The sequence below is a fragment of the Salarias fasciatus genome, chromosome 6, assembly GCF_902148845.1.
Source record: "Salarias fasciatus chromosome 6, fSalaFa1.1, whole genome shotgun sequence".
Classification (NCBI taxonomy): Eukaryota; Metazoa; Chordata; class Actinopteri; order Blenniiformes; family Blenniidae; genus Salarias; species Salarias fasciatus.
This window is the reverse complement of record NC_043750.1, coordinates 9,835,454-9,858,499: the sequence shown is the minus strand read 5'-3', so window position 1 is coordinate 9,858,499 and position 23,046 is coordinate 9,835,454. Positions and strand designations below refer to the sequence as shown.

General features: G+C 43.1%; 4 protein-coding genes across 4 annotated transcripts in view; 3 read left to right on the top strand and 1 right to left on the bottom strand.

Moving 5' to 3' along the window:
• The first annotated feature begins 1,919 nt into the window (after positions 1-1,919).
• On the top strand, positions 1,920-9,791 carry LOC115389508 (bifunctional apoptosis regulator-like). Its single transcript, XM_030092907.1, has 10 exons — positions 1,920-2,086; positions 2,900-3,022; positions 6,356-6,643; positions 7,511-7,609; positions 8,191-8,215; positions 8,402-8,574; positions 8,881-8,989; positions 9,072-9,231; positions 9,287-9,512; positions 9,608-9,791. Exons 1-10 carry the CDS (start codon positions 1,920-1,922, stop codon positions 9,789-9,791), a joined length of 1,554 nt encoding a protein of 517 aa, XP_029948767.1.
• Positions 9,792-11,579: 1,788 nt separating this feature from the next.
• On the top strand, positions 11,580-18,421 carry txndc11 (thioredoxin domain containing 11). Its single transcript, XM_030094989.1, has 13 exons — positions 11,580-11,906; positions 12,823-12,919; positions 13,220-13,339; positions 13,692-13,789; positions 13,996-14,125; positions 14,220-14,313; positions 14,433-14,545; positions 14,638-14,841; positions 14,914-15,583; positions 16,248-16,435; positions 16,513-16,625; positions 16,703-16,783; positions 17,807-18,421. Exons 1-13 carry the CDS (start codon positions 11,782-11,784, stop codon positions 18,324-18,326), a joined length of 2,553 nt encoding a protein of 850 aa, XP_029950849.1. The 5' UTR covers positions 11,580-11,781; the 3' UTR covers positions 18,327-18,421.
• Positions 18,422-20,044: 1,623 nt separating this feature from the next.
• LOC115390148 (lipopolysaccharide-induced tumor necrosis factor-alpha factor homolog) lies at positions 20,045-21,585 on the top strand. The gene is made up of 4 exons (XM_030093876.1): positions 20,045-20,066; positions 20,234-20,263; positions 20,345-20,477; positions 21,287-21,585. Exons 2-4 carry the CDS (start codon positions 20,239-20,241, stop codon positions 21,393-21,395), a joined length of 267 nt encoding a protein of 88 aa, XP_029949736.1. The 5' UTR covers positions 20,045-20,066; positions 20,234-20,238; the 3' UTR covers positions 21,396-21,585.
• mslnb (mesothelin b) overlaps positions 21,459-23,046 on the bottom strand; it is a 34,424-nt gene continuing 32,836 nt past the window's right edge. Inside the window, exon 65 of the mRNA XM_030093875.1 lies at positions 21,459-21,920. Within this exon, the coding sequence (XP_029949735.1) occupies positions 21,835-21,920 (86 nt within the window). The 3' untranslated portion in view covers positions 21,459-21,834. The remainder of the gene's footprint in view (positions 21,921-23,046) is intronic.

Sequence of the window (23,046 nt, the reverse complement as noted above, 5' to 3'; positions counted from 1 at the left end):
TGGAGGGGAAAGTGATAGGACGGCTTAAAAAACCCGACATTTCTAGAATTTCTTTAAAAATAAGATAAAATATAGTTTGGAAAATGCATGCCAAACTGCTTAAAAAGGAGGGTAAAACTGCTACAATGTCAAAAGTGTCAGCAGCGAAAACCTTGAAAAAAGGAGCAAAACTGTTCAAATCAGGTACAAAAATTAGTAATATGTAAAAACAAAAAAAATGAGTCTGATGCAAAGTTTGAGCCAGATCAGAACATTTTTAAGGTTTTAAATGTAATTTCTGATAAAGGGCTTATTGGGGTAAGAGTTCCGGGGATTCAATTTCAAAGCCAAAAAGCCCGAAACATCCAGTTTGAAGGTTTTTTCGACTATAATTTTTTTTTTATTAAAAAATGACTTTTATTTTGAAGGTCATTTTGGCACGTGTGTTCATGTTCATGAAAGGCACCAGCCTTGAGGTGCATTACTGCCAGACCTGTGTGACTGTTACATCCTGCTGTACCTGCTGCTGCTGCGGTACCACATCCCCACAGACTGTCCTCATCAGGCCAGCCTCTCTCTGATACTTCAGCAGATTGTTACTCTTATAGTTATTTTGAAAGTCAGCTAACTCCTAAATATCAATTTTTGAGGTTTTGATTAATTTCTTTAAGAACAAGCACTTTTGTTTTTGCCTCCACTTTGGCAGGTGGAGGAGGAAAAGAGAACTCTCTCTTCACTCACTGACTTTCATAAACACTCCAGTCCACTTTTCTTACAATGACAGACTTGTGGAGTTTGAAACTATTCAAATAATCTATAAATAAAAGAAGAATAAGTTATTACCAGGTAATTCAGAAAGTGTTCTGAGAAAGAGAGAACGGATCTGATTTCAGGGGAAAGTCACAGTTAAAAAGTCTCTTTGAAAGGTTTGTGTTTCACCAAATGTGAGAAAACATTTTGGAGCAAAGATTGAGGTTCATAAATATTGACTTTTGATACATTAATGCACTGACTTTGACGATAAATTGGGGAAATGTATTGTTTGAATTAAAAAATTGAAGATAATGACAAAGATATAAAGAGGTTGGATAAAACAAGTTTTCACTTCTTCCTACTGGCCTTCAAACATGTAAAACCAAATTATGGTCAGATGTTAGAAGAAGTAAAAGGATCTAAAGTGAGATGTTTGCTCAGCATTTAGGAGTGTCTTGTTGTCTCGGCATTGTCCTCTGTGTCCCGGGAATATCTAAAGTGGGATAAGGATGAAGGACAATTCCCCTTGTGTGGGGCGGAGTAGTTTCCCCTTTGACTTGGTGAAAACAGTGCAGGTTGCGAGATACCTGCTTTAATAACCCTTGTTTTTAGGTCATTCTCCACACAGACTAATTTAAAGATGTTAATGATTCTGGATCCTGTTTTTCAATCACTGACCATTGTCGTGCATGAAAGGCTTTTTCTCTTGCTGCAGACTTTAGAATGTTTGCTCTGCCTGACCTCGGACGACCTTTCAGTGTGACCATTGCTATAAAGATAATCACTTTGAGGTCTGTTAGACATGCAGTAAAACATGAACCCGGTGGAACCGACCTGTTCACCTGCCCCTCTTCACAGAGCCTGCTCCCACCCGTCGTCGCTACATTTGATGGTTAAAAGAATCTTTTGGTTTAGAAAACGTGTCACAGCTGCCAGTATTGTTACTGATCACACCTTAATTCAATCGATCAATCTTTATTTGTAAAAGCACTTTTCATAAAAACAACGCAAAGTGCTGAACAGTAAAATCAGTCATAGAAACGAAAAAGAACAAAAAAAACGCACCATCAATCCTTATGCACATACACACAGAGACACACACACACACATCAAGTAAACACATACAAACAGATACACTCCCATTTTGTGTTACATGAAAGAGGAGACATGGTATGACACTAAGCATCATGGGAAACACCACCAGTGGGGCCACGCACACTGGAAGAAGTCAAAGGTCATTAACACTGGGGCTCCAGCACCCGACCCCCAGCCCCATCAGACCAAGGGAACCCGCACACCAAGGTGTGGGACCAGAGGACCCGAGCACGCTAACCCCAGCAGTGGAGAAACCCAGGTGTGGAGGAACCCCCCCCCCCCCCAGGAAATACTGGAATTAAACAGCTAAAAACTTAAGAGGAAACGATACAAAGTTATTATAAAATAATAAGATAAGTTTATGAAGTAAAAAGGTAAAATAAGATAAAAGTACTTAATCAATCTTTACTTGTAAAAGCACTTTTCATATTCATAAAAACAATGCAAAGTGCTGAGCAGTAAAATCAGTCATAAAAACAAAAAATAACAAAAGCAATTACATAAATTCAATTATTTAAATGTTTTTCACATAACCTAGAAATAGATGTAAATCAGCTTCCATGCCATCTCATAAATGTTGTAAAAAATAAAGGATTTCTAATTCCTCCATCTTAATTAAGTTTTTTATCCTCCACTTTTTTCCTTTGTTTCAGTATATTTCAGTTATTTACACTGCCAACTGAAGCATCTGAAAGCTGCTATATAAATAAATTGACCTTGCCTTGTAAATCTTTTAAAGTAAATGTACCATTGGTTAATGTTCATGAACACAGTGTTAAAATATTACAATGATTGTTTTTGATGTCGGTAACATAACAATTTAAAGCTAAATGTGTTTTTTTTTAAGATTATCTGAAAGAGTTGATCAGGGTGTGCTAGCTGTTAGCAGTTAGCAGAGCACAGCTGCATTTAAACACACTCATGACAGCTATAGAGAAGCAAAAAAGAAAAAACCTTTCATTAAGAGCTCTGGGTTATTGTACTCCGCTCATTGAAGTAAAAAAAAAAAAGGTGGATTAATGCGCATGCGCATGGCGCTTCATTTAGGACCTCAGCGCATCTCTCCTCTCAGATTCACCATTCAGGATCAAGACTCCACAATGATCGGAAACCAGGCTGAAAACCAGGCTGAGCCGCCTGCCCAGGCTGGAAACCAGGCTGGAAACCAGGCTGGAAACCCGGCTGAGCCACCTGGGTGAGTATAAGACATTCTTAAAAGTTTCCAGAGAGATGTTCTGTTTCAGACATTTTCTGACAGAGCTGACTTTCTGGAAATTAGCTGCTACAGCGCTTGAGGAAAAGTTTTTTTTTTTCCTTTTATTTACCACAAATTAAAGACGTGTGAGCAGAATTGCACCTGAAGTAGTTGATGTACTTTGTAAGCTGGTGTATTTTAAATATTTGGATTTCAGACAACAGTTTAATATCGATTTAGAGGCAATGTGAAAATTAGATTTATTTTTTAAAGTTGTATTAAACTAAATTCAGTATTTTGAGCTGAAGAAATTAACACATCAAACAATTACATTGATAATAATTTATAATATAAAATTTTTTTGCCTCAAAAATGCTTATTTCTTTAATAAATTAAGATTTTTTTCCTTATCCAGATTGCTAAAAGCTAAGTTTTTACCACCAGAAGTTTCTTTTTCTTCCAAAATACTTTTGTTTGAAGTTACCACAGATGGGCATTACAGTACAACTGCTTTATGCTTATATATGTTTATAAAACTAATAAACCTGCTCCTTGCAATCTAGACTGAATTTAGCAGAGATTGATAAATATTCATTCAGAGGAAAGTAAAGCTCATAACTGCAGTCAATCCACAACTCCAAACAAAAAAATAAAACTCTGTCCATGCATAAATAAAAACAGCATCGAAAAAACATTGAAATCCTTAAACATCATCAGTTTTCTCTAAATAATCTGCAGATCATCTTTTATGTTTTAATATGCATCCTATCCTTTGTAATAAGTTTAACAACATTTGTCTTATCAGTTCCTTGGTAGTTGTTCAATCATTTGATTTTAAATCAATGCATTGCTTTTTTTTAAGGCATTGATCCGCTGAGGCCTCTCAGGCTCCTCTCATTCTTATTGTAGGCTTCATTTTCGGAGTATACACTTAGAAACAATCATTTGCGATCCAATGCAGTGTGTTTGGTTGAAAATGTCCCAACAGTCTTTTTTCCCTCTTCCCAGAATATTTTCATTTCCTGCATTTTCACAAACAAATAAAGGTGTTTGGCTTCTGTCTGTGACTTCCTGCTTATCAGGTGTGCTTGTGTCCATGGGCTTCCACTGGGGTCACGTCAGTCTACATTATCCATCTGCAGCATGAGTTTAAACTGTTTCCCAGCTTAAGTTTTCCCTTCCAAGCATTCTGTTTATTTATTTATTTATTTATTTATTTATTTATTTATTTATTTATTTATTTATTTATTTATTTGTATTTTCTTGATTGAAGAATCAGAAAGTTGTTAAAACTATGACATGATTCCATTTTGTCTATCTTTTACATTTCAGAAGCAGATTCTTTGGGGAGAAATGTGTCTATTATTTTCAGTCTCTGAAGGCGATTTAACTAAATATTTTGCACACAAAAAAAAAAAAACACAGATTGATGTCTCAGATTATCAGTGCACTTGGCATGGTCATGCTTCTGTTTACTTAGTCCTCAGTGTCTTTCATTGCCTTCACAGGGAAGCCTCCAAGATTAGATAGAGAAGTAATCTGCTCTGGTGGAGCACCCTGACATAATCACCTTTTATTGTTGTCATAAATGAGTGTCTGAAGAAACCTGTTTAATCATTTCCCCCACCCTGGATTATCCAGCCTTCAGAGTTAAACATTTCAGACCATAAGTCTGCTCCTGATAAAAGACCCTTTGACCCATATTCTCCTTGATTTTGGTTCAAACCAGTTGCATCTGTGATGTTGCAGCACAAAGTTGGAGATCTCTGGTCCCTTGCCCAGACCAAGTGATGTTCTCTTGTTGTTTCTTAGGGTTTTTTTTTTAAAGGTCTTACATCTGAACATTAAACTCTCTGATTCTGGCTCCACATGCAGTGTTAAGCATTGTGATGTGGTTCAATGTTGTGCCCTTTGCTGATACCTGTTCTTGGTGAAGCTCCCTCTGACTGTGGATCGTCAGAACTGAGGCCTCTGTTTCTTGGTCTCATCTGCTTCTTTTCTTTTTTGGTGCCTTTGACCTTGAACTCTGGATCTCTGGTCTCTGATCAGCATCAGGTTATGTTAGATTGTTTTCTGTATAGGTTTATACATTTTTTCCTCTTTTTTAAGGACTTTTGATGTTGGAACAGAAAGTCCAGTATTTCCTGTTCCAGTGCTTTTAGTTCTGATAGTTCTCTCTCATGTTGACCTCTTTTCGTTTCTCCCCTCTGTCTTTTCTTTCTTCCAGGTAGTTTCTCATCAGAGCAAGTTAAAGATTTTACATGCTGGCCCTACATCAGATTACTTTTGTCTGTTTTCTGTACCTTATCTACCTTTTGCTGGTTTTGTTTGGTTTTTGTTTTTTTGTCTTTTTGGTGACCAAACCACTTTTTTGAACGATCCACTCTTCTTTTTTGTCCTTGTCTATTTTTCTTTCTTATTTTTTTTCTTACAGCAGGTACCTTTGACTTTGGAGCAATAAAGATGCACAACCAGGCTGATACTTATGTTTTTTAATAATCTCTCCTAATCTCCATCGAGGTGTTTTCCACTTCTGATTTAACTTTGCATTTAATTTTACTCCTGTGTGTGTGTGTGTGTGTGTGTGTGTGTGTGTGTGTGTGTGTGTGTGTGTGTGTGTGTGTGTGTGTGTGTGTGTGTGTGTGTGTGTGTGTGTGTCAGCCAGCCTGAAGGTCAGAGTTTTATCATGATCATGAGGGAGGATTAAGCCGCGCTGTGCGGGCAGGCCTCGCGCCTCAGGGTGGATGGGAACTTTGCACCTCTCTGCACCCCCCAGGAGGAAGAGGAGGATGAAGAGAAGGAAGGGAGAGATGGATAGAGAGGAAAAAGAAGATGAAGAGAGTGAGGGGAAGAAGAGGAGGAGGAGGTGGAGGATTCTCACCTGTGTTTAGCTGCGGCGCGTGCAGCGGGCGGCTCGAGGGGGCGGGTTCCCGCGGTTTAATCGTCAGCTGTAAATTTAATTTCACTACTTAAAAGACCTTCACTGCCTCCCGGGGAGTCTCGACATCCTCCAGCCGCCCACCTGCCGCAGACAGAACCCGAGGAGCGGAAACCAGGTGAGCCTACCGAGCTGTCATCACTTTAGCCCCGCGCGCTCGTCTCCGTTCACCGTTATCTCGCACGTGACGCGGTAACGCTGCAGGTAGTACATGTTAGTGTCACATTTATTTATTTATTTATTTATTTATTTATTTATTTATTTATTTATGTTGCAGTATTGTTTATTGAAATAAGGAAATACATTTCATGACCAAACATTAAATAGGCCTGTTATATTTCTTGCTCAATATAAAAACTGCTTTTTTTCTTCTTCTTTTTTTGGTCCCCTTTTAGAACCAAGTTGCAAGTCAAGCTGCAGAAGATGGCTCCGGATGTCCCCGAGTACTTCATGGTCAACCCCATACGCCAAGAACCAGCCTTTCAGGCAGAGGACGAGGACTTGGACCCCAGCTGCGCGTGCCTGTGCTGCTGGGACGTGCTGGTGGACCCCGTCACGCTGCTCTGCCAGCACACCTTCTGCCTGCACTGCCTGGCCCTGTGGTTCGACGTCTCCGAGAGGGACGTGTGTCCCCAGTGCTTGGAGGAGTGGTTCATTTATCCTGAGATCGACGTGGAGCTGAGGTATGGCTCTCACGGCCGCATCAAAGCTTACTGTGGCCAAAAAAAAAAAAAAAAAAAAAAAGTGTTTGTAGAGAACAGTGGATTTATTTTGTTCACTGTTTTAAAAAAAAAAAGTTTGTTTGTTGTTCTTTTCTAAACCAATAAAGCTATGATTTCACAGATGAGATGACGTCATTGATTTCATTCATTTAAATGAGGACTTTCTTTAAGATCACAAAAAACGTTTCTTCACATTTTATTATGGACCCAGATTCGTGCTGCTCAGTGTTAAAGTCGTTAAACGTTCGTTGCGATGTCGCTCGTGATAAATGCGCAAACATTCAGGTGTGTGTGTGTGTGTGTGTGTGTTTGTCCCAAAAATCTTCAGACTTTATTGAACACGTTTACAGGATGATCAACATTTTATTCCGAATGGATTTAATATTATAAAATAGTTTTTTTCTCTATTTCTAGTTGATCTATTTTAGAGGGGGAAAAAAGTCGGACAATGATCAAAATAAATCAGAAAAAAAAAAGAATTTGGAAAGTAATAAAATAGGAATGAAAAAAATCTCAATCATGCAGCCCAACTGCAAGAAACAGCATAAAGATGTCCATGCCACGCTTTATTAGAAGAACTTCAGAAATTCTTTGAAATTCAGGAACACGTTTCACTTCTTGTTCTTGTCGCACAAGTCTGAATCGTTACGGCTGGTGATGCTGAAGCATTCAGACATCAGTGCCATCACGTTGTGTGTGTGTGTGTGTGTGTGTGTGTGTGTGTGTGTGTGTGTGTGTGTGTGTGTGTGTGTGTGTGTGTGTGTGTGTGTGTGTGTGTGTGTGTGTGTGTGTGTTTCACTCTCGATCCGTCGTCCCTGCTCTCCCCAGGGACACCGTTAACGGGCTCTTCTACAGCAGCGTGCAGCGCCGCAGATCGCAGATCCAGCGCGATGCCAGGATCAGCCGCAGTCTGAGGCGACTGGAGAGGTACTTTCAACTGGAAATGAAATTTTATTTATATGTAATCTGTTATACTTTAATTGGACTGTGTTTTTACATGCAAAACCTCTTGTCTTCCATAGATATCGCCAAGCGATGTTTCTACCCAGACTGTTGAGTTTCATATACTTACTCGTGACTGCACTCTCATCAATTATTGTAAGTTAACAAAAAAAAAAAAAAAAGAAGAGTTTGGGTATTGGCATTTCCTATCAGATGTCCTCACAGGGTGACTCCAGATCTTCGATGGATGCCATAAATCAGCCTGGCCTTTCCTGCAAAGTGTCAGCTTGCAGTTTTCCTCTTCCCATTTCGTTTTTCACATGACAGAGCCTGTTGCCTGAAATTTAAATTTTGATTGAAATTAGAACTGAGTTTAGTGGATTCTTCCATTGTGCTGGGAAATAAAACCAGGCTGGAAAAGGCACTCCTGAAAGAAGAGTACCTGATTCACCTAAAGAGTAAATTTGCATTTTCCTGCACAAGTAAGTTTCTTTAAGGTTGGGAGAATAGATGCCCAAATTCAAGGTGTTGGCTTTGCCACTTGACTTATTGTTGTTATTCTGTAGAACTGTGCTCAATGGAAGATGGAAGGTCTGAGCAATGTACACTGTCCTGTAGTTTACGAGTTTACTAGATCCAGAAAGCAAAGACAGTTTGAATTACAGCAAAGTGCAAGCAGCAGAGCAAAGTCCACCCATCAGGACGGTCCTTCAGACTTTACCAGGAACCGGTCTGATCCAACTTGATCTCCAGCAGTGTGTGTTTGTGTGTGATCAGGTGTTGGTGTCGTTGATTCGGGAGAACACCAAGATGCAAGACAAGCAGGACCAGCTGACGACTGATCCCGCCACAAAGTGGAATCCCAACGATGTGGCGTCTTGGCTGGACATGATGGGGCCGTGGGCTGAGCAGTACAAGGAGGCCTTCAAGCAGGGGATAGACTATGGACGGTAAGAGAACTACGAGGTGAGGAAGTACAGACACGTTTCATCCTGGAGAGGAAAAGGTTGTACCGCAGTCATGACAAACAATACACAAGGTTTTTTGGAACGTCTAATTACACTATTTTTTAATGTTTTTGTTCGAAGTGCAGCAAGATTTTCTCTCATTCATATCACTGATAATAAATTGAGGATGCAGAGCGTCTCTGACTTCAGGCTTGAATGGGATCAGTCTTGGTGTCAACACACCTTAATACGCTCAGTGCTTCATTATTTGTATTCTGACATGTCTTGGTGATCTGTTTTGTCCTTTAGAAGCCTGGTGATTCCGGAGGAAGACCTGCAGAAGCCTGTCTTCAACATGGAAGATAAAACCCACGGAGACGTGTTCTTGGACGAACTGAAGACACTCTGGGAATTCAAGGTAAGCTATTTTATTATATTAAGAAAATATAATTTTTCTTGAATTCTCATTTGAATCGTCTCTGTTTTTGCTTCTCTGCAAGGTGCCCATTGATCAGAAGTCTCTGTTCCTGATGCTCGCAATGAAGTTCTCCCCTCGCCTCACCATGCTGTACCTGTACGTGTTTGACTACTACGACGCCTTCCTGCCCTTCCTGCACGCCTGCTGTCCCAACACGGATGCCAGCAGCCCGGTAAAGCACAGTCTTATCCGCTGGTCTTCTTGTGGTAAAATTCACGTGTTGGGAAATGTGAGGAGCTCATCCTGTGCTTCTGTGTGTTCTCCAGATGGATACGACCTGGCTGCAGTGGGCGGAGTTCCTGTTCAAATACTGTGTGCTCCCGTTCCAGCTGGCCGGAGAGTACACCTGGAACCTGGTGTCTGACCAATCCTGGACCTTCTTCTTCATCTTCCTCAACGCCATGCTGCTGTCCGTGCTGGAGTTCTGCATCCTCTTCAGGCTGTTTTTCTTTTCCAGCATCAGGTACGCACAGCTTTGTTATACAAACACACTCATCACATGTAGGTCTAAGAATTCCTCAGATCAGTGCACTGATCTGTATCTTCCTTTTTCTGCAGGGATCTGTGCACGGAGTTTGTCATCCACGTTCGGAATTGGCTCGTCATCGCCGCTGTCGTCGCTCTCGTCTGGCACTGCATCTCGCAGTTTACGTTCCACTGCCTCGTCTTCCTTGGGCTCTTCCTGAGTCCCCTCATGTCCTTCCACATGCTCCTGAGGATGCTGCAGTTCCCCGAACCGTAGCAGACCACGAGCAGCCCGTGGCCCCTAATCGCAGCAGACACGGCAAAACCGAATCAATCCGATGTCTCTGCTGAAGATGTGTGCTCACATCCACCAATGAAAATGATGGTATTCTGGCTTCCTCTCTCCTCTCTGTGAACAGTTACCTCCTGGAAAACAAGGGCTCATAGACGATTTGCAATCATGCAAATATCAATCCAGTTGAAACTGGGTTTTTCACCTTGATAATGCCTTGAATGCCACCGATAAAGCTCATTTCCAGTGAAGAATTATGCATTTGTTTAACTTTTACCTTTTTATTAAGTGTCTTTTTGCTTTCCTCAACCGTTTTCTGCTTCAGAGGCATCAGCTTGAATGAAGCAGCATCTCAACTGTAAAATCTGTCTTCAGTGCAGCGGTCAGCTCGGTGCTAAGGAGATGCTGGAAAAATCAACTCCCAACTCCTTAACGTGATTTAAATTTGGCAAACGTTTCTGCTGTCATCTCCACAAAGTTCCAAGAGATAATGCAGCAAATAAATTTTAAAAAATAGTAACTTCTTAAAATTCCTTGAACTGCTAATATAGACCATCCAAACTTTTCTGGTTTTAATGTATCTCTTTTTGTAAAGCTGACAATTATGCTGTGCCTTAAAAAAAAAAAGAAAAAAAAAGAAAAAAATTCATTTAGTTCTGTTTTTTTTTATTATTTCCACAGAGGGGGGAAGTGAGCAAACCAGATTTTAAGTGTTTTTACACTGTTGATTTATGCTGTAATTCTTTTTATCTTTTACTCTCAAAAAAAAAAAACACACACACACACACCTTTAGCCTTACTCTTGTGTAAAGTTTTTCTTACATTTTGATCCTTCTGAGTTCGTGGTGACATTTTGGAGAAAAGCAACCTCTCTGAAGCTATTCCTGAACCATCTTCTTCTTTGAGTTATTGCAGGACAATAGAAACAATTTGAGTAATTCCAGTAAACAAATATCTGCCGCTGTGAATTGAATTGGACTCGGTAAATTGCAATGAAACTCATAACGAAACTTGTGTAAGCTTTCATCAGCATCAGCCTGAAATGTATTTTTCTGCATTTACCCATCAAATCTCCAGGATGTATTCAGCCAGGTGCTCTGGGGAGCTGATGGGCTTCAAGGGTCTTAAAAAAACTGGGTAAAACTTCTCTTTCATTTTGATTATTAGAAACAAAAATGTTATTTTTCTAACTTGTAACTTTTTGTTAACTGTTACATTGAATGGATTTTTTGCCAGTAGTGTATCAAATCTTTGTGAGATTTGGTTGGAATTCTCATTCATGTATCATACTCTCCTGATGCTCACTCATTCAGATAGGAAGAAAAAAATATTTCACAAGCATTTAATAAAGATGTCACAAAAACCGGAAACTGGACTCTGGTGTCTGTTATTTCAGCAGTTCTGTCTCCTTCGAAACAGCGCGTGTCTTCTTGTAAAAAAAAATTTATATAAATAAAGTTTGAATTCAGTTCAAAAAGACCGCCCCCTGGTGTCTAACAGTTGTCATGGCAGCAACGGATTGTCACCATAACAACCTAGGGACCATCTCAAAAGACACATTCAAGGTTAATACGCAAAAAGAAACATATACTAAATAAAACAATAGAATAAATTACAGAAGTATTTTACCCTCTTGCTTTGCAGTTACTAATATTGTTTGTGATAGTTTACTAAATGTTTTTATCCTAAAAGTGTTAAACGTATTTCGCGTTTTTGTGGTAGACGGTGTATTTGCGGTCTCTCCCCAGACGTCGTAGTTGCGGAAGTGAAAAGTCTACGTGGGGAAGAAAGGTTGGTCGCACCGTGTTTGAACACCTAAAACACTGGTGTCCAATCCAGGTTAGCTCCGTCTCTCTCTCTCCATGTCCGCCCGGTCCTTCTCGCCGTCCCCTCCTCCTTCCTCCGGCAGGCAAATGGACGCGTTGAGCGGCAGCCGGGGCGTATAAATGGGACGGGGAGCGGACGACGGGCTGTAATGCTGCGCCGGGTGCGGCAGTCTCTCCGGCAGGTGCTGCTTCTGATGGCCCGGAGACCGGACCTGCTCTGCGGGGCCATCGTGCTCGGAGTCCTGCTCGTCCTCGCCGTCAAGTTCACATGCAGGTAAGCAAGAGTGGCTGCTGGGGGGGCTTGTTTTCAGCCCCGGGCTCCCTGAACGCCACACAGCTTCACTTTGACTTAAATTAGCTTCCCGTTAGTTTGTGGTTAAATTATGAGCAGCTCGAGCTTATAGCTGCTGCAAGACGAGAGGATTAACCCAGGCTTTGGACCAGTGGTGCTTATGCATATTACTATTTTGTGTTTTTTAGTCTGTTGTTTACAAACAACCAAGAAACGAAGCGTGTCTCTCATATTAAATAAAATTAAACTCCTAAAAAGTCTCTTGGATTTTCAACACAACCTAAATGATGGTGGAAAGAAGCAGTGTTTTTCTGCTCGTTTAATTAGTTAGGCAACTGAATATTCAGCCAATAAATAAGTAATACGAAGTCATTATCACAACCCTTCAGTGAGAGCCTCGATGTTTCTGTTTTATTGAATCAAGGCAGCACCATCAGGCTGATAAGAATGAAATTACAACCATTCCGACAGCAAATCAGCTAACATTAACAGTCTCAGACTCAAAGGTCAGTAGTATCAAATGCATGATGAAAGGAAATGCACATATTTATGTCTTAAAAACTGAACACACGTCAAGCAAACGATCTGCCGCATCCTGCTTCTTATCCTGCTGTAGTTTTGCACCTGTTGATGTTGACAGCTGAGTGTAACTGAAGTTTCCGTTCAGGCAGGAGAGAATGACATGCATGAAAGTCTCCTTATGCTTTCATGATCATGATAAAAATCATTTCATCAGGTCGAAGACTGCTCTCTCTCTGCTAGGTTTAACAGTTATCTTTGCATTTTTATTTCTAGATAGTGATTGCTGTGGCACACACCATAACTACTGACAAATGCGGTTTTTGCTGTGATATGTCTGAAGGCCGATCAGCACTGTTGTCTTCACTCTCCTCTGTAGCCGAGCCAAGAATGTGGTGGCAGCAGCTCGCCCTCCGGTGCGGTTCTTCTCTCCAGACGCCCCGGTGGTTGACCTTTACTTGGGTCAGTTAGACCAGGTGAGATTCAGAGAAAACATTGTTTGATGTGACCAGAGTCCAGCGTTTATTTCATCTGTTAGTTTTTTTTCTGTTTGATTTCTGTTAGTGTCATTCTAGTGTGTGAAATTTTAGTTTGTTTGGTTGTCTCTGCCATTCTCATTTTGAATTAATATCTTTGTCTATCTGTAATCTTATTCAATTCTATCTATTTTCTGTTTATGAATGGTTGACAGTTTTAGACGGTTGACAGTATTTGTCTTCGATCTTTGTGTTTATCTTTCTTCTTTACTGGTTCGTTCCGTGACTCTTTCCCTGCAGGTGGAGCGTCTCAGGAGCGTGGCCGAGGTTTCCCTCATCTTCTTCTACGCACCGTGGTGTGCTCACTCCATGGCCGCGCGTCAGGAAGTGCAGCAAGTAGCCAAGAAGCTGGCCAAACAGGTATAAAGACAAAGCGCTACACACACAGCAAGCAGCGAGGAGGGCTTGCTTCACCATTTACACAACAAACAATAAGAAAAATAGGTTTAACTTTCAATTTACATAGTGCTCTATTATTTGAAAATGTTTCAGCTCTCCAGTCCAGTAGGGGTGTTTTTCATGGGTTGAGGCAGTCATTGTTCATTAGAGATAATAGCTCAGCCGTCACTCTCCTCCCTCCCTGACAAGCATCAGAAGTCTGAGGTTACATGCGAGTGAGAAAACTCAGAGCACACGTCCTGCTGATGGTCTGGAAATCGGTTTGTTTGTTCAGCTTCGTTTCTCTCTGCGTCTCCTGAACACACAAACACAGGTGCAGTTTGTGGCAGTGAACTGCTGGTGGAGTCTGGGGAAGTGCAGGAGACTGAACCGCTTCTATCAGTATCCCATCATCCACCTGTTCTACAGAAGGTGAGACGGAGAGGCCTGCGCTGCACTTTATATGCATGTTACTGTCACTTAAAGAGTTCAGACAGCTGCGACTGTACAAACACTCGCTTTACAGGCAGATGTTATTAACGTCAGCAGTTCTCCTCAGACCTGTGTTTATGAAATGTGATTGAATTCCTCCAAACAGAGAATTAGCTCCTTGACATTGGTGGACTGTGTTTCTGCAGGTTTGGGCCGATTGAGTACAAAGGTCCTTTTGTGGCCACGTACGTAGAAAGTTTCATCCTGAGAGTCATCACGCCGCTGACTTACCTCCCATCCAGAGCGCACGTTGAGGAGTTCCTGGCGTATCACGAGGTGACGCTCGGATTCGCAGCTTTTTCTTCAATGTTTCGCTGGCGCAGTGAACTGTGGCGTTTTCATTTTCGCCTGTCATTTTGTGTGTTTTCAGTCTCGAGTGGTGGGCTTCTTCCAGTTTAACTCGTCTCCACAGCCACCGGGGTACCTGACCTACCTGTCCTCAGCCCTGCAGGCTCTGAAAAGGGGTAAGAGTTGCCGAAACGCTGATTCATGCCTGGGATCTTGTGATCAGGCCAAGTCAGAGAGTTCTGGGATTTTTCTTGATGAGCGGCTTTTCTCTGTTGTCTCTGCTGTTCTGGAGCAGACTTCCGTGGCGCTGTTCATTTTGGGGTAGTGACCAACAGGCAGGTGGCGGAGGCCATCCCTCTCAGAGACGATGAAACGGTTTACCTCCACAGAAGATTCAACTCCTCGCTGGTAAGCAGTGTTTCTGTGTGAGCTACAGACAGAAGGGCTTCCTTTCCTGCTTCCATTCATACAGTCTGATGGTTGTTTCTCCGGGAATTCAGATTTTCCCTCGAAGGGAGCGTAACTTCACATCAGAGGCCATCTGCAGTTGGGTGTTTGAGCACCACGAGACCGTCCTCCAGTGGCTTCAGCCTCCAGGGACGAAATCCCGCCTGCTGGAGAAGGAGCTGAGCAAAGGACCCGCACTGCTGCTGTTCCTGCCGTACAATCCACTGGGGTCGAAGCCCAGCGCTGCACTCCAGCAGGTGAGCACCAGCTGGAGGACCGTCTCATCTCCTCACTCTCTCGTCTCACTTTCTCTGTCTTCTCTGTGTCAGGTTGCAGACGTCGCCGTGCGCTACCACTCCTGCAACTACAGCGAGGAGCTGGACGAGCGCCTCCTCTTCTCCTCACTGTGCTGCCAGTCGGTGCTTCTCCCAAATTCAAGTACAAATGTGTGCGAGGTGTGCGTCAGCTCCTCGCAGCCCAGCCTCGCCGCCTCGTCTGCTCACTGCTCGTTTCCCTCCGCCGCGCGGCGACAGGCGTTTCCCTCCTATCTCCGACACTGCTGCCTGCACCATCTACCTTCCGTGTCCATAAAGACTGCCGCCTCCGCAGGCTGCAGCCACTTTCTGAGCAGCTACAGTCCGTTCAGTCACTACAGTGCCTGCTGCAGGGACGTTCAAGCTCAGCACACCGAGCCTCAAGCCAAAGAGGAGCCAGGCGTTCCCCCCACGCCGCCTGCTTCGCCATCCGTCCCCCAGCAGGAGGACGACGGCATCACAGGGCTCCGGTGTCAGACCAACAGGACGCTCAGGTTCTATGTGCTGGATGCAGATCTGAACTGGCCCCTGGCGCTCAGACTCGGGGCTCCAAACAACAGCAGTGCTTCCGGGTCGCAGGGCGACTCGAGCGGCGACAGGACGTTTGCAACCATCGTGCACCTGAAGGACGAGGTTCATTACGTCCTCCGCCGCAGCCCGGCAGCCACGCTCACCGAGTCTCTGGGTAAGGACACGCGCTTCATTCCTGGTTCAAATCCCAGTTCCAGCAGGAAGGATGTCACTCTGTGACCTGTTTGGTCAGAGTGTCTCCTCCACACACCCCGGGAGTGTGTCTCTTTATCCCAACTGAAATGTTTAGATTTTGCTGGTCACTCGATAGTCTGTCCCAGTTTTGTGAAAGTAACCTTTATCTTTTTAACATCCATCCTTTGAAAGTCTTCATTGTGTTTGAGTTCTGAGCTGCAGCATTACGTCTAGAGGGGCTGTAAACCTGTTTAAAGGAGTGTGTGTGGTTGACTTACAGTGTCTGGTTCAGTGGAGGAAGCTGCATGCAAACAGCCGCTTTACATCATCTGCACAGCAGCGGATTAGCCGATACGCGTCATTGGTCATCTTTTGCATGCTGCTCTTGAAACGGGGTTTTAGTGTGAAGTCAACAGATTGCACTCAGAGAATTGTGTTGCACATTCAAGAACTTCAATTTTTCCCCTCATTTTCCTTGTGTTGAGGTATTTAACAGCGTGTTAACATCATGTAGGACACAAGTCTTCCTTCATGTTTGTAAAATTGAGGACACTCGTCCTGTTTGAATTAAGAAGTGTGTCGTGATCTTGGGCTTCGTGTGGAGCTCTATCTGAATGTGACCGTAGCTGTGGTTGTCATTCAAGAGGCCTTCATCAGGAACTTCAGTGCTCCGTACAGCCTCTTGCAGAGACACTTGGTCGGGGAACCGGACAAGACGGACAGAGGAGAGGAAGAGAAGCGAGCGGACGAGCGTCCTCCCGCTCCTCAGCGCCGCCTCCTCTCAGAGCTGAGCACCTCCTCCTTCCTGCCCGCCGTCATGGACCAGCAGAAGGTGAGAGACCATCTGCTCCGACTTCAGGCCTGACAGAGTCACTTCTATCTTTGTTAGTGTGTGTGTGTGTGTTTCAGGATGTGCTGCTCTTCTACTACACTCAGTGGTGTGGATTCTGCTCCGTTCTCAACCACATCATCATCCAGCTGGCCCGACTGTTACAAGGAAACAGCAACATCACTGTGGCCAGGTATCGACTCGTAGTTGAATCAAGCAAAATGAATGGGTGCTGGTGTGTTCCGTGTAACGATATTCCTCTGGCTGCAGGGTGAACGTTGCCCGTAACGACCTTCCCTGGGAGTTCATGGTCGACCACGTTCCCTCCATTCTCCTCTTTCCCAGATACAGGTGAGGAAGGTGGTGACATGTCCACAGAAACAAACACAAAACAGAAAAACGCCAAAGTGTGCAGAGTCGTGGGAAGCAAAACAAAACATGTAAATGAGTTTCTCCAGCGATGCAAATCAGAAACACGGTGGGGTCACCTGCACCAAACCAAGTGCTGCCTGTTGAGTAAATCTGCTTTTCAAGTCCTCAGCTGCTGCTGTGTGGCGTTCAGGAGTCCTGAGCGGTTTTATAAACAGCTGACAGTGTTGGTGATCTCTCAGCTGGTTTCTAGACAGCTAGTTATTATTTATCTAGTTATGAACCATGAACATCAGTGTTTGGCTCCTTTAGTGAAACATCTCATGCAGCGACAGATCAGTCTATTAAATATAACTTTTCTGTCTAGAGTTCGTATGTTTTCAAGCAATTATTAGTTAAAATTAAAAAGCTTTGTTGGATAGTCGTACTTACTCGTGTAAAGCTCATCATTTAGGGGGTTTAAGCCCATTTCCAGAATTTATGGCTGCAATGGTGTGATTTTAATCAGTGTCATACCACTTTGTACAACATTTGGTTTCATCATTGGATGAAGTTGTCAATCTTTCTATGGAGATTAAAGTCAAAAAGTAAAAAAAACCTCTTTAAATGATCCCTTAGGGGAAAATTTTCCAGGGCAAAGTGAAGGGTGAAATCCTTCACTCAGGATCATTATTTAAATGCAGCATTATCATGGTAATGACTAATTTATTGATTTACACTTTAAATTGATACAAAGTAAAAGCTACATATTTTTTTGGGCCTACAGTTATGCAGTTAGTTGAAACTCAGAACACATAGTTGCGTAACGCTACACAAAAAGTTGCAGACAAAACAAAAGTGCAAAAAGCAAAAATTGCACAAAAAGTGAGAAATTTCTGGCTTTCTCTCTAGATTTTTCAGTCTCGCAACTAAAATCACAACAAATGTTAGGTTTAAAACTTGCAGTCAGATGTTGATGATGTGTTTGTGGTCATCGGTCACCAAAACGTTCTCTTTTCTTCTCAGGAAACATCAGAGCGTGAAGTTTCCTGACGAGCTTCCCATCACGTTGCCCAACCTGCTGCACTTCCTGCTGCTGCACGCCGACTCTTTACGGCGCGCGGACGACGCCTCCGTGGAGCCGCAGCAGCCGGGCCCCGGCGCCGTGCTGCGGGCGGAGTTGGCGGCGCTCCAGCGCGAGGTCCAGGCCCTGCACCACGCCCGCGAGCGCCTCTCCCAGCAGCTGGCGCAGCTGTGGCGCGACAACCGCCGGCTGGCCTTCGAGACGCGCAGCCTGGAGGCCGAGAACGCGGCGCTGCAGCAGGAGCGGCGCAGCCTGGAGGAGCAGCACCGCGAGAAGAGCCGGCAGCTGGGCGAGGCCGTGCGGCGGCTGCAGGAGCTGGCCGACACCTCGGAGAGCCTGCTGAACGAGAACATGCTGCTCAGGGTCCTGCTGAGGGCGATGAAGGACAGGACGGAGGCCCGGGAGCAGGCCGAGGCGGAGAGGACCGAGGCGGAGCAGACGAGAAGCCACATGGCCTCCTGAGAACAACTCCGCAGGGGGAAAAAAAAAACCACGGAGGAAAAAAACCAGGCTCAGCGATTAAGGAAGAGCTGAAATCAAAGAGGGGGAGAAAGCTGTGATCAGACCTGAGAGGGAGAAACTCTCTGAATCTCCTCAGCAGGTCTCGCTGCTGCAGGAAAGGGAAAGACAGACGACTCGACAGCGCTGTGAAGCCACGAGGCCATCCACTGAGAAATAAAACACACCAAACATCTGTTGTAGAAGTTTAACATCTGCTTGGAGATAAAGCTGCTGCACAGACCGGACGTGTTTCTGTTGGAGCTCATCAGTGAAAGCAGGCGTCAGAAGCGACAGACTGAACTGAGGGGTGGAAGCGACCTGCAGCGAACGAGGACTAACTGAGTAAAAACACAGCGCTGCCTCCATCAGCGCTGCGGTCACACACACTAAAAACGAGACTCGGAGTGTTTTGACTCAGAGAAAGCAGAGCTAAGGCCGCCCAGCACTTTTTCTGATTTCACAGTTTGCACTCACCAGCTGCCCTTCAAGCCGGAGTCTGCTGTATCAGGATATTTATTTTCATGACACTTCTAATTTGTTTTTAAACTACTCACAGTTTCCAGTTCACACGACCTCCTGAAATCAGCCGGTTTGCGGCTGATTTGAGTTAAAACTCCGTCATGTCGACTGTGTATGCACTACTGTTTAACAGAATCATCAATCAACTCATACCAGTTAAATTGTCCAAACTATTAGAAAATCAACCATCTCTGTGTTGTGATGTGCAGGATTAGTGAGGAAGACTTCGGCTGCAGGGTCAAAAGGCCAACGATGGAGCTGCCAGGTTATTTAATACTAATTGTTTTTTTTTTTTCCATCTGAGCTTCAGATCACTTGAAATAATCAGCAGAAATGTCATTTTATTTTTCAAAAGGTGTTTTGTGAAACTGATCTATTTTTTACAGGAATCATTGAGTCGCTTAGATATTTCTATGTAACATTTCAGGTGTTAATGACATGCTGCAATTGTTTACATGTGAAATATTGCACCGGTTTTTACTGATTACAATAAAACTCCTCTTCTTGTATTGCTGCTTGGACTGAATATTGTTTCATCGCATCAAATTATTTCTTTTTCCTCACGTAATGAGCACTGATCAGCCATGACATTATGACTTCTTTAAAAACGGATCCATTCTAGAATAAGTAAAGTGTTCTTTACTTTTGTATGCGTCTCAGTTTGAATGTGTTAATGATTTCCAGTAAACGGGAGGCTCAGAGCTGCAGAGAGCTGCCTCAACCTGGAGCACCCAGCTGGGTGTGCTGCCGGCTACGGAGGACGGACATTAAGTATTAACACTATCAAATAATTACTGCTGCATTCTGCCAAGTGACGGTTTAAGGTGTGGCGCAAGATGCCATGTGCCATGCCAACATTAGAGCACAAGAACAGAAAATATCACCAAAAAATAAATCACAAGATATATTTCCCAATAGAAGATAGAATATTATATTCTAGAATAGAAAAGAATATTTAACCATTTAATGCTTATTCACTCATTAATGAAGCCACTGATGGCAACTAGAGCTAAGTTGCACATCTTCACGGAGAGGTTGCTTTGGGTTGGGTCAAGCAGATCCTGAGGAAATGAAAAGTCTCGTGACTCTGGGGGACGTAATCATTTCAGCCAGTGAGGGTTTGACACTGAAGACAGTCCTGCTCTGCTGACAGGCTGTGAACTCTGCTGTCCTGCAGGAACTGTAAGTATTCTGACTTACTGTATTTGACCTCAGTAGGATTTTAGCAGATTCTAGTTTGCACTGCTTGAAAGATCGTTTCCTTTAAGTTGGACATAAGATGAGATACAATTTTACATCGGTTTGTGTTTTCCACAACTTTATTCACCTTTTTTTGAAATTATTTACAGCAACAATGGCAAATGCGCAAGTGCCCTCAGGTGAGTCTCCACACTCTCAGACTAAATGTTGCCCGGTCAGCACAGCTCCAGATCAGATCCACCCTCCTCTGGTTTGTGTAGCGGTGGTGGGTCCGTTAGGAGACGATCCTGTGCAGATCACCTGTCCCAAGTGCCGCCAGGCGGTCCTCACACAGGTGGACTACACCTCCGGGCTGCTCACCTACCTGTCCTGTGGAGGACTCCTCCTCTGCGGGTGAGAGGAGCTTCTCAGAGGTCGCCTTGGAAATTGTTTAAAGTCCTGAAGCTGTGCAGCTCTTTGAGATCAGTTTGCATTTGTGTCCCTGCTTATTCCATAACTTATTTGTTTTTTTGTTTTTTTGCTCCTTTGTGCATTTTTAGAGATTATTGCACAGCTCTTTGTTATTTTCTTACTCGTATTTTAGTTATTTGCTGTCCTAATCCATTCATATCCTTGGAAATGGTCCTGTAAGTCTGTTAAACAGTCTTATTTATGACCTTCTTCATCACCATGATCCTACAATAAAATCAAGAAGACTAAAACTTACAGAAGTTGAGGCATGGAAATCATTTTTCTGAAAGGATAAAAACAATAGAAAAGAATGGGAAAAAGAAAATATATATAAATAAACAAATAAATATATGAAAAAAGAAGCCAGGACTGTATGAAAAAAGGCATTTAGCTTTAATGCCAAGCTGGTCCCAATATCTTACAGAAAAACAATAGATTACTATAAAGAAGCCCGTTTAAGCACACGCTTCTTTGTTTTTCAGAACTATAGTGATTATTCTATATCATGTTTCCATCTGGTTATATTTAGGGAGCAGATAAAGTAAAGTCAGCTTATTCAATCACACGTTCTAGATTTGAACTTTGCTAAAGGCAAAATTATATTTGCTGTTTGTGAAGAGTCAGTCAGATATGGAGCATATATCAGGAAGATGACCTCAATGTGACTTTTTTTTAAATGAACATTGTAGATTTGGTATTGTACTCCTCTTTCCAGACCAGCTCATCTGCAGTGTGTGTGTTTTGTCCTCCAGCTGTGTCTTTGGCTGCTGCCTCATCCCGTTCTGTGTGGACCGTCTGAGAGACGCCCGGCACTCCTGTCCCTCCTGCAGGGCTGTACTGGGAACATACAAACGCCTGTAGACCATGTCGAATGATCAGGTAGTTCATCAACAGGTGGAACAAAAGAGCCTTGACTGCTTTAGGAAGCATGATGTATTTATTTTTTAACTGTCATCCAGAAGTATTGCAGTCAGCCAGTGGGAGGAAAGTCACACCAACGCAGCAGGAAACGCCTCCTTCAATCATCAGTGGAACCTCCAACTGTTTATAAGTGTAAAAATTATTGGCAAAAAACAAGGTTTCAGAACTTGTTAAACATCCTACTGAAGCAATAAGTAATCAAGAATATATTATTTACATTTCTGGCGTTATTGCACATAAAATATGTCCTCGCGGTGAGCAATACCGTGTGGCGAACAGCAAATGCCCTGCTTACATCCTTCAGTTATCCATAAATATTCTTTGTTGTGTGTGTGCGTGCGTGCGGGCGTGTGCGTGTGTGCGTGCGTGCGTGCGCACGTTATGTGGCGGTGAGGGACGTGATGAGGAGTGTGAGGAGGACGAGGAGGGAGAGGCCAGGATCTGCTCGGACACAAACTCCATGAGCTACAAGAAAACACACAACAAAAGCAGATATTATTAAAAAAAAAAAACATTTCTTGACATGACTCGACATGGTTTTCTTTGAATTTATGAGTGTCAGTTGGGAAAATACAAATGGAGGAAGGTAATAATGATCTGAAAGGAAAATTACTCAGATTTTCCACAAGTCAATAATTGTTAGATTTTGAGTGACAAAAATTGAAAGATCAGAGTATCTGATAAAGGTGCAACAAAAACACAGTTTTCGAACAGAAAGCGTTGCTGTTTGACTGTAGAACACGACTGATGCTCAGATTTTCCTGCCTGCTTTGAGCGCGAGTAGCAGTTCTTTCAAATGTTCACTTCCTGGCAGGATCGAGACAGAGGAGCACCTGGATCTTATACGAGGCGACATTACGAGCCACTCGTTACCGAATCAGTCTGCCAGCAGGCCGCAATCCACCTAACCTCGATTCAGGGAACAGACGACAGTTTGTGCCATTCTCTTGAAATGTTACACACAAATTACTTTCACACAGACCGCATTAAGACCACGGTGACCTTTGAGGGTTTTGGACACCGAAACCCACTGAACGTGAAATCATCTGGGACTTTAAATAACTTTTCTTAAATTAAACAAGAACCAGTGCAGTAGTTAAGGTGAGACATACAGCTCATCGCTCTCTAATATGTTAATCTCTGTCGGGTTTTTTTTTCTGGTGATCTTCTGTGAGAAGAAACCCTCCACTGGATCCATTTTGGTGCCTGTGCAAAAGTCTGTTTCTTCCTCAGCGTGATCGAGTCTTTCATACTTTCAGAGGACTCATATATTGTCCACGGTGGGAAAACCACAGGTCAGCTGGGAGAGTCACTTTTTAATAGAGAGTTTAACACTTTCTTTTTTTCATAAGCTTTTAATCAATGTTTAAAACATTCATGATGTAACTTTCTCCTTATTCAGCCCTCCTTATCTTGTGCAGGCTTGGATGGGCGATGGCGGGTTACACCCTGGACAGGACACCAGTGTCCATCCATTTTCAATATTTTATAGAGCTTAACTGGATATTTCAGTGAAAAATTCCTGTTATTTTCACACATTTTACTTTATTTTACTCTTTTCTTGTATTATTTAATTAAAATTTATCTGCAC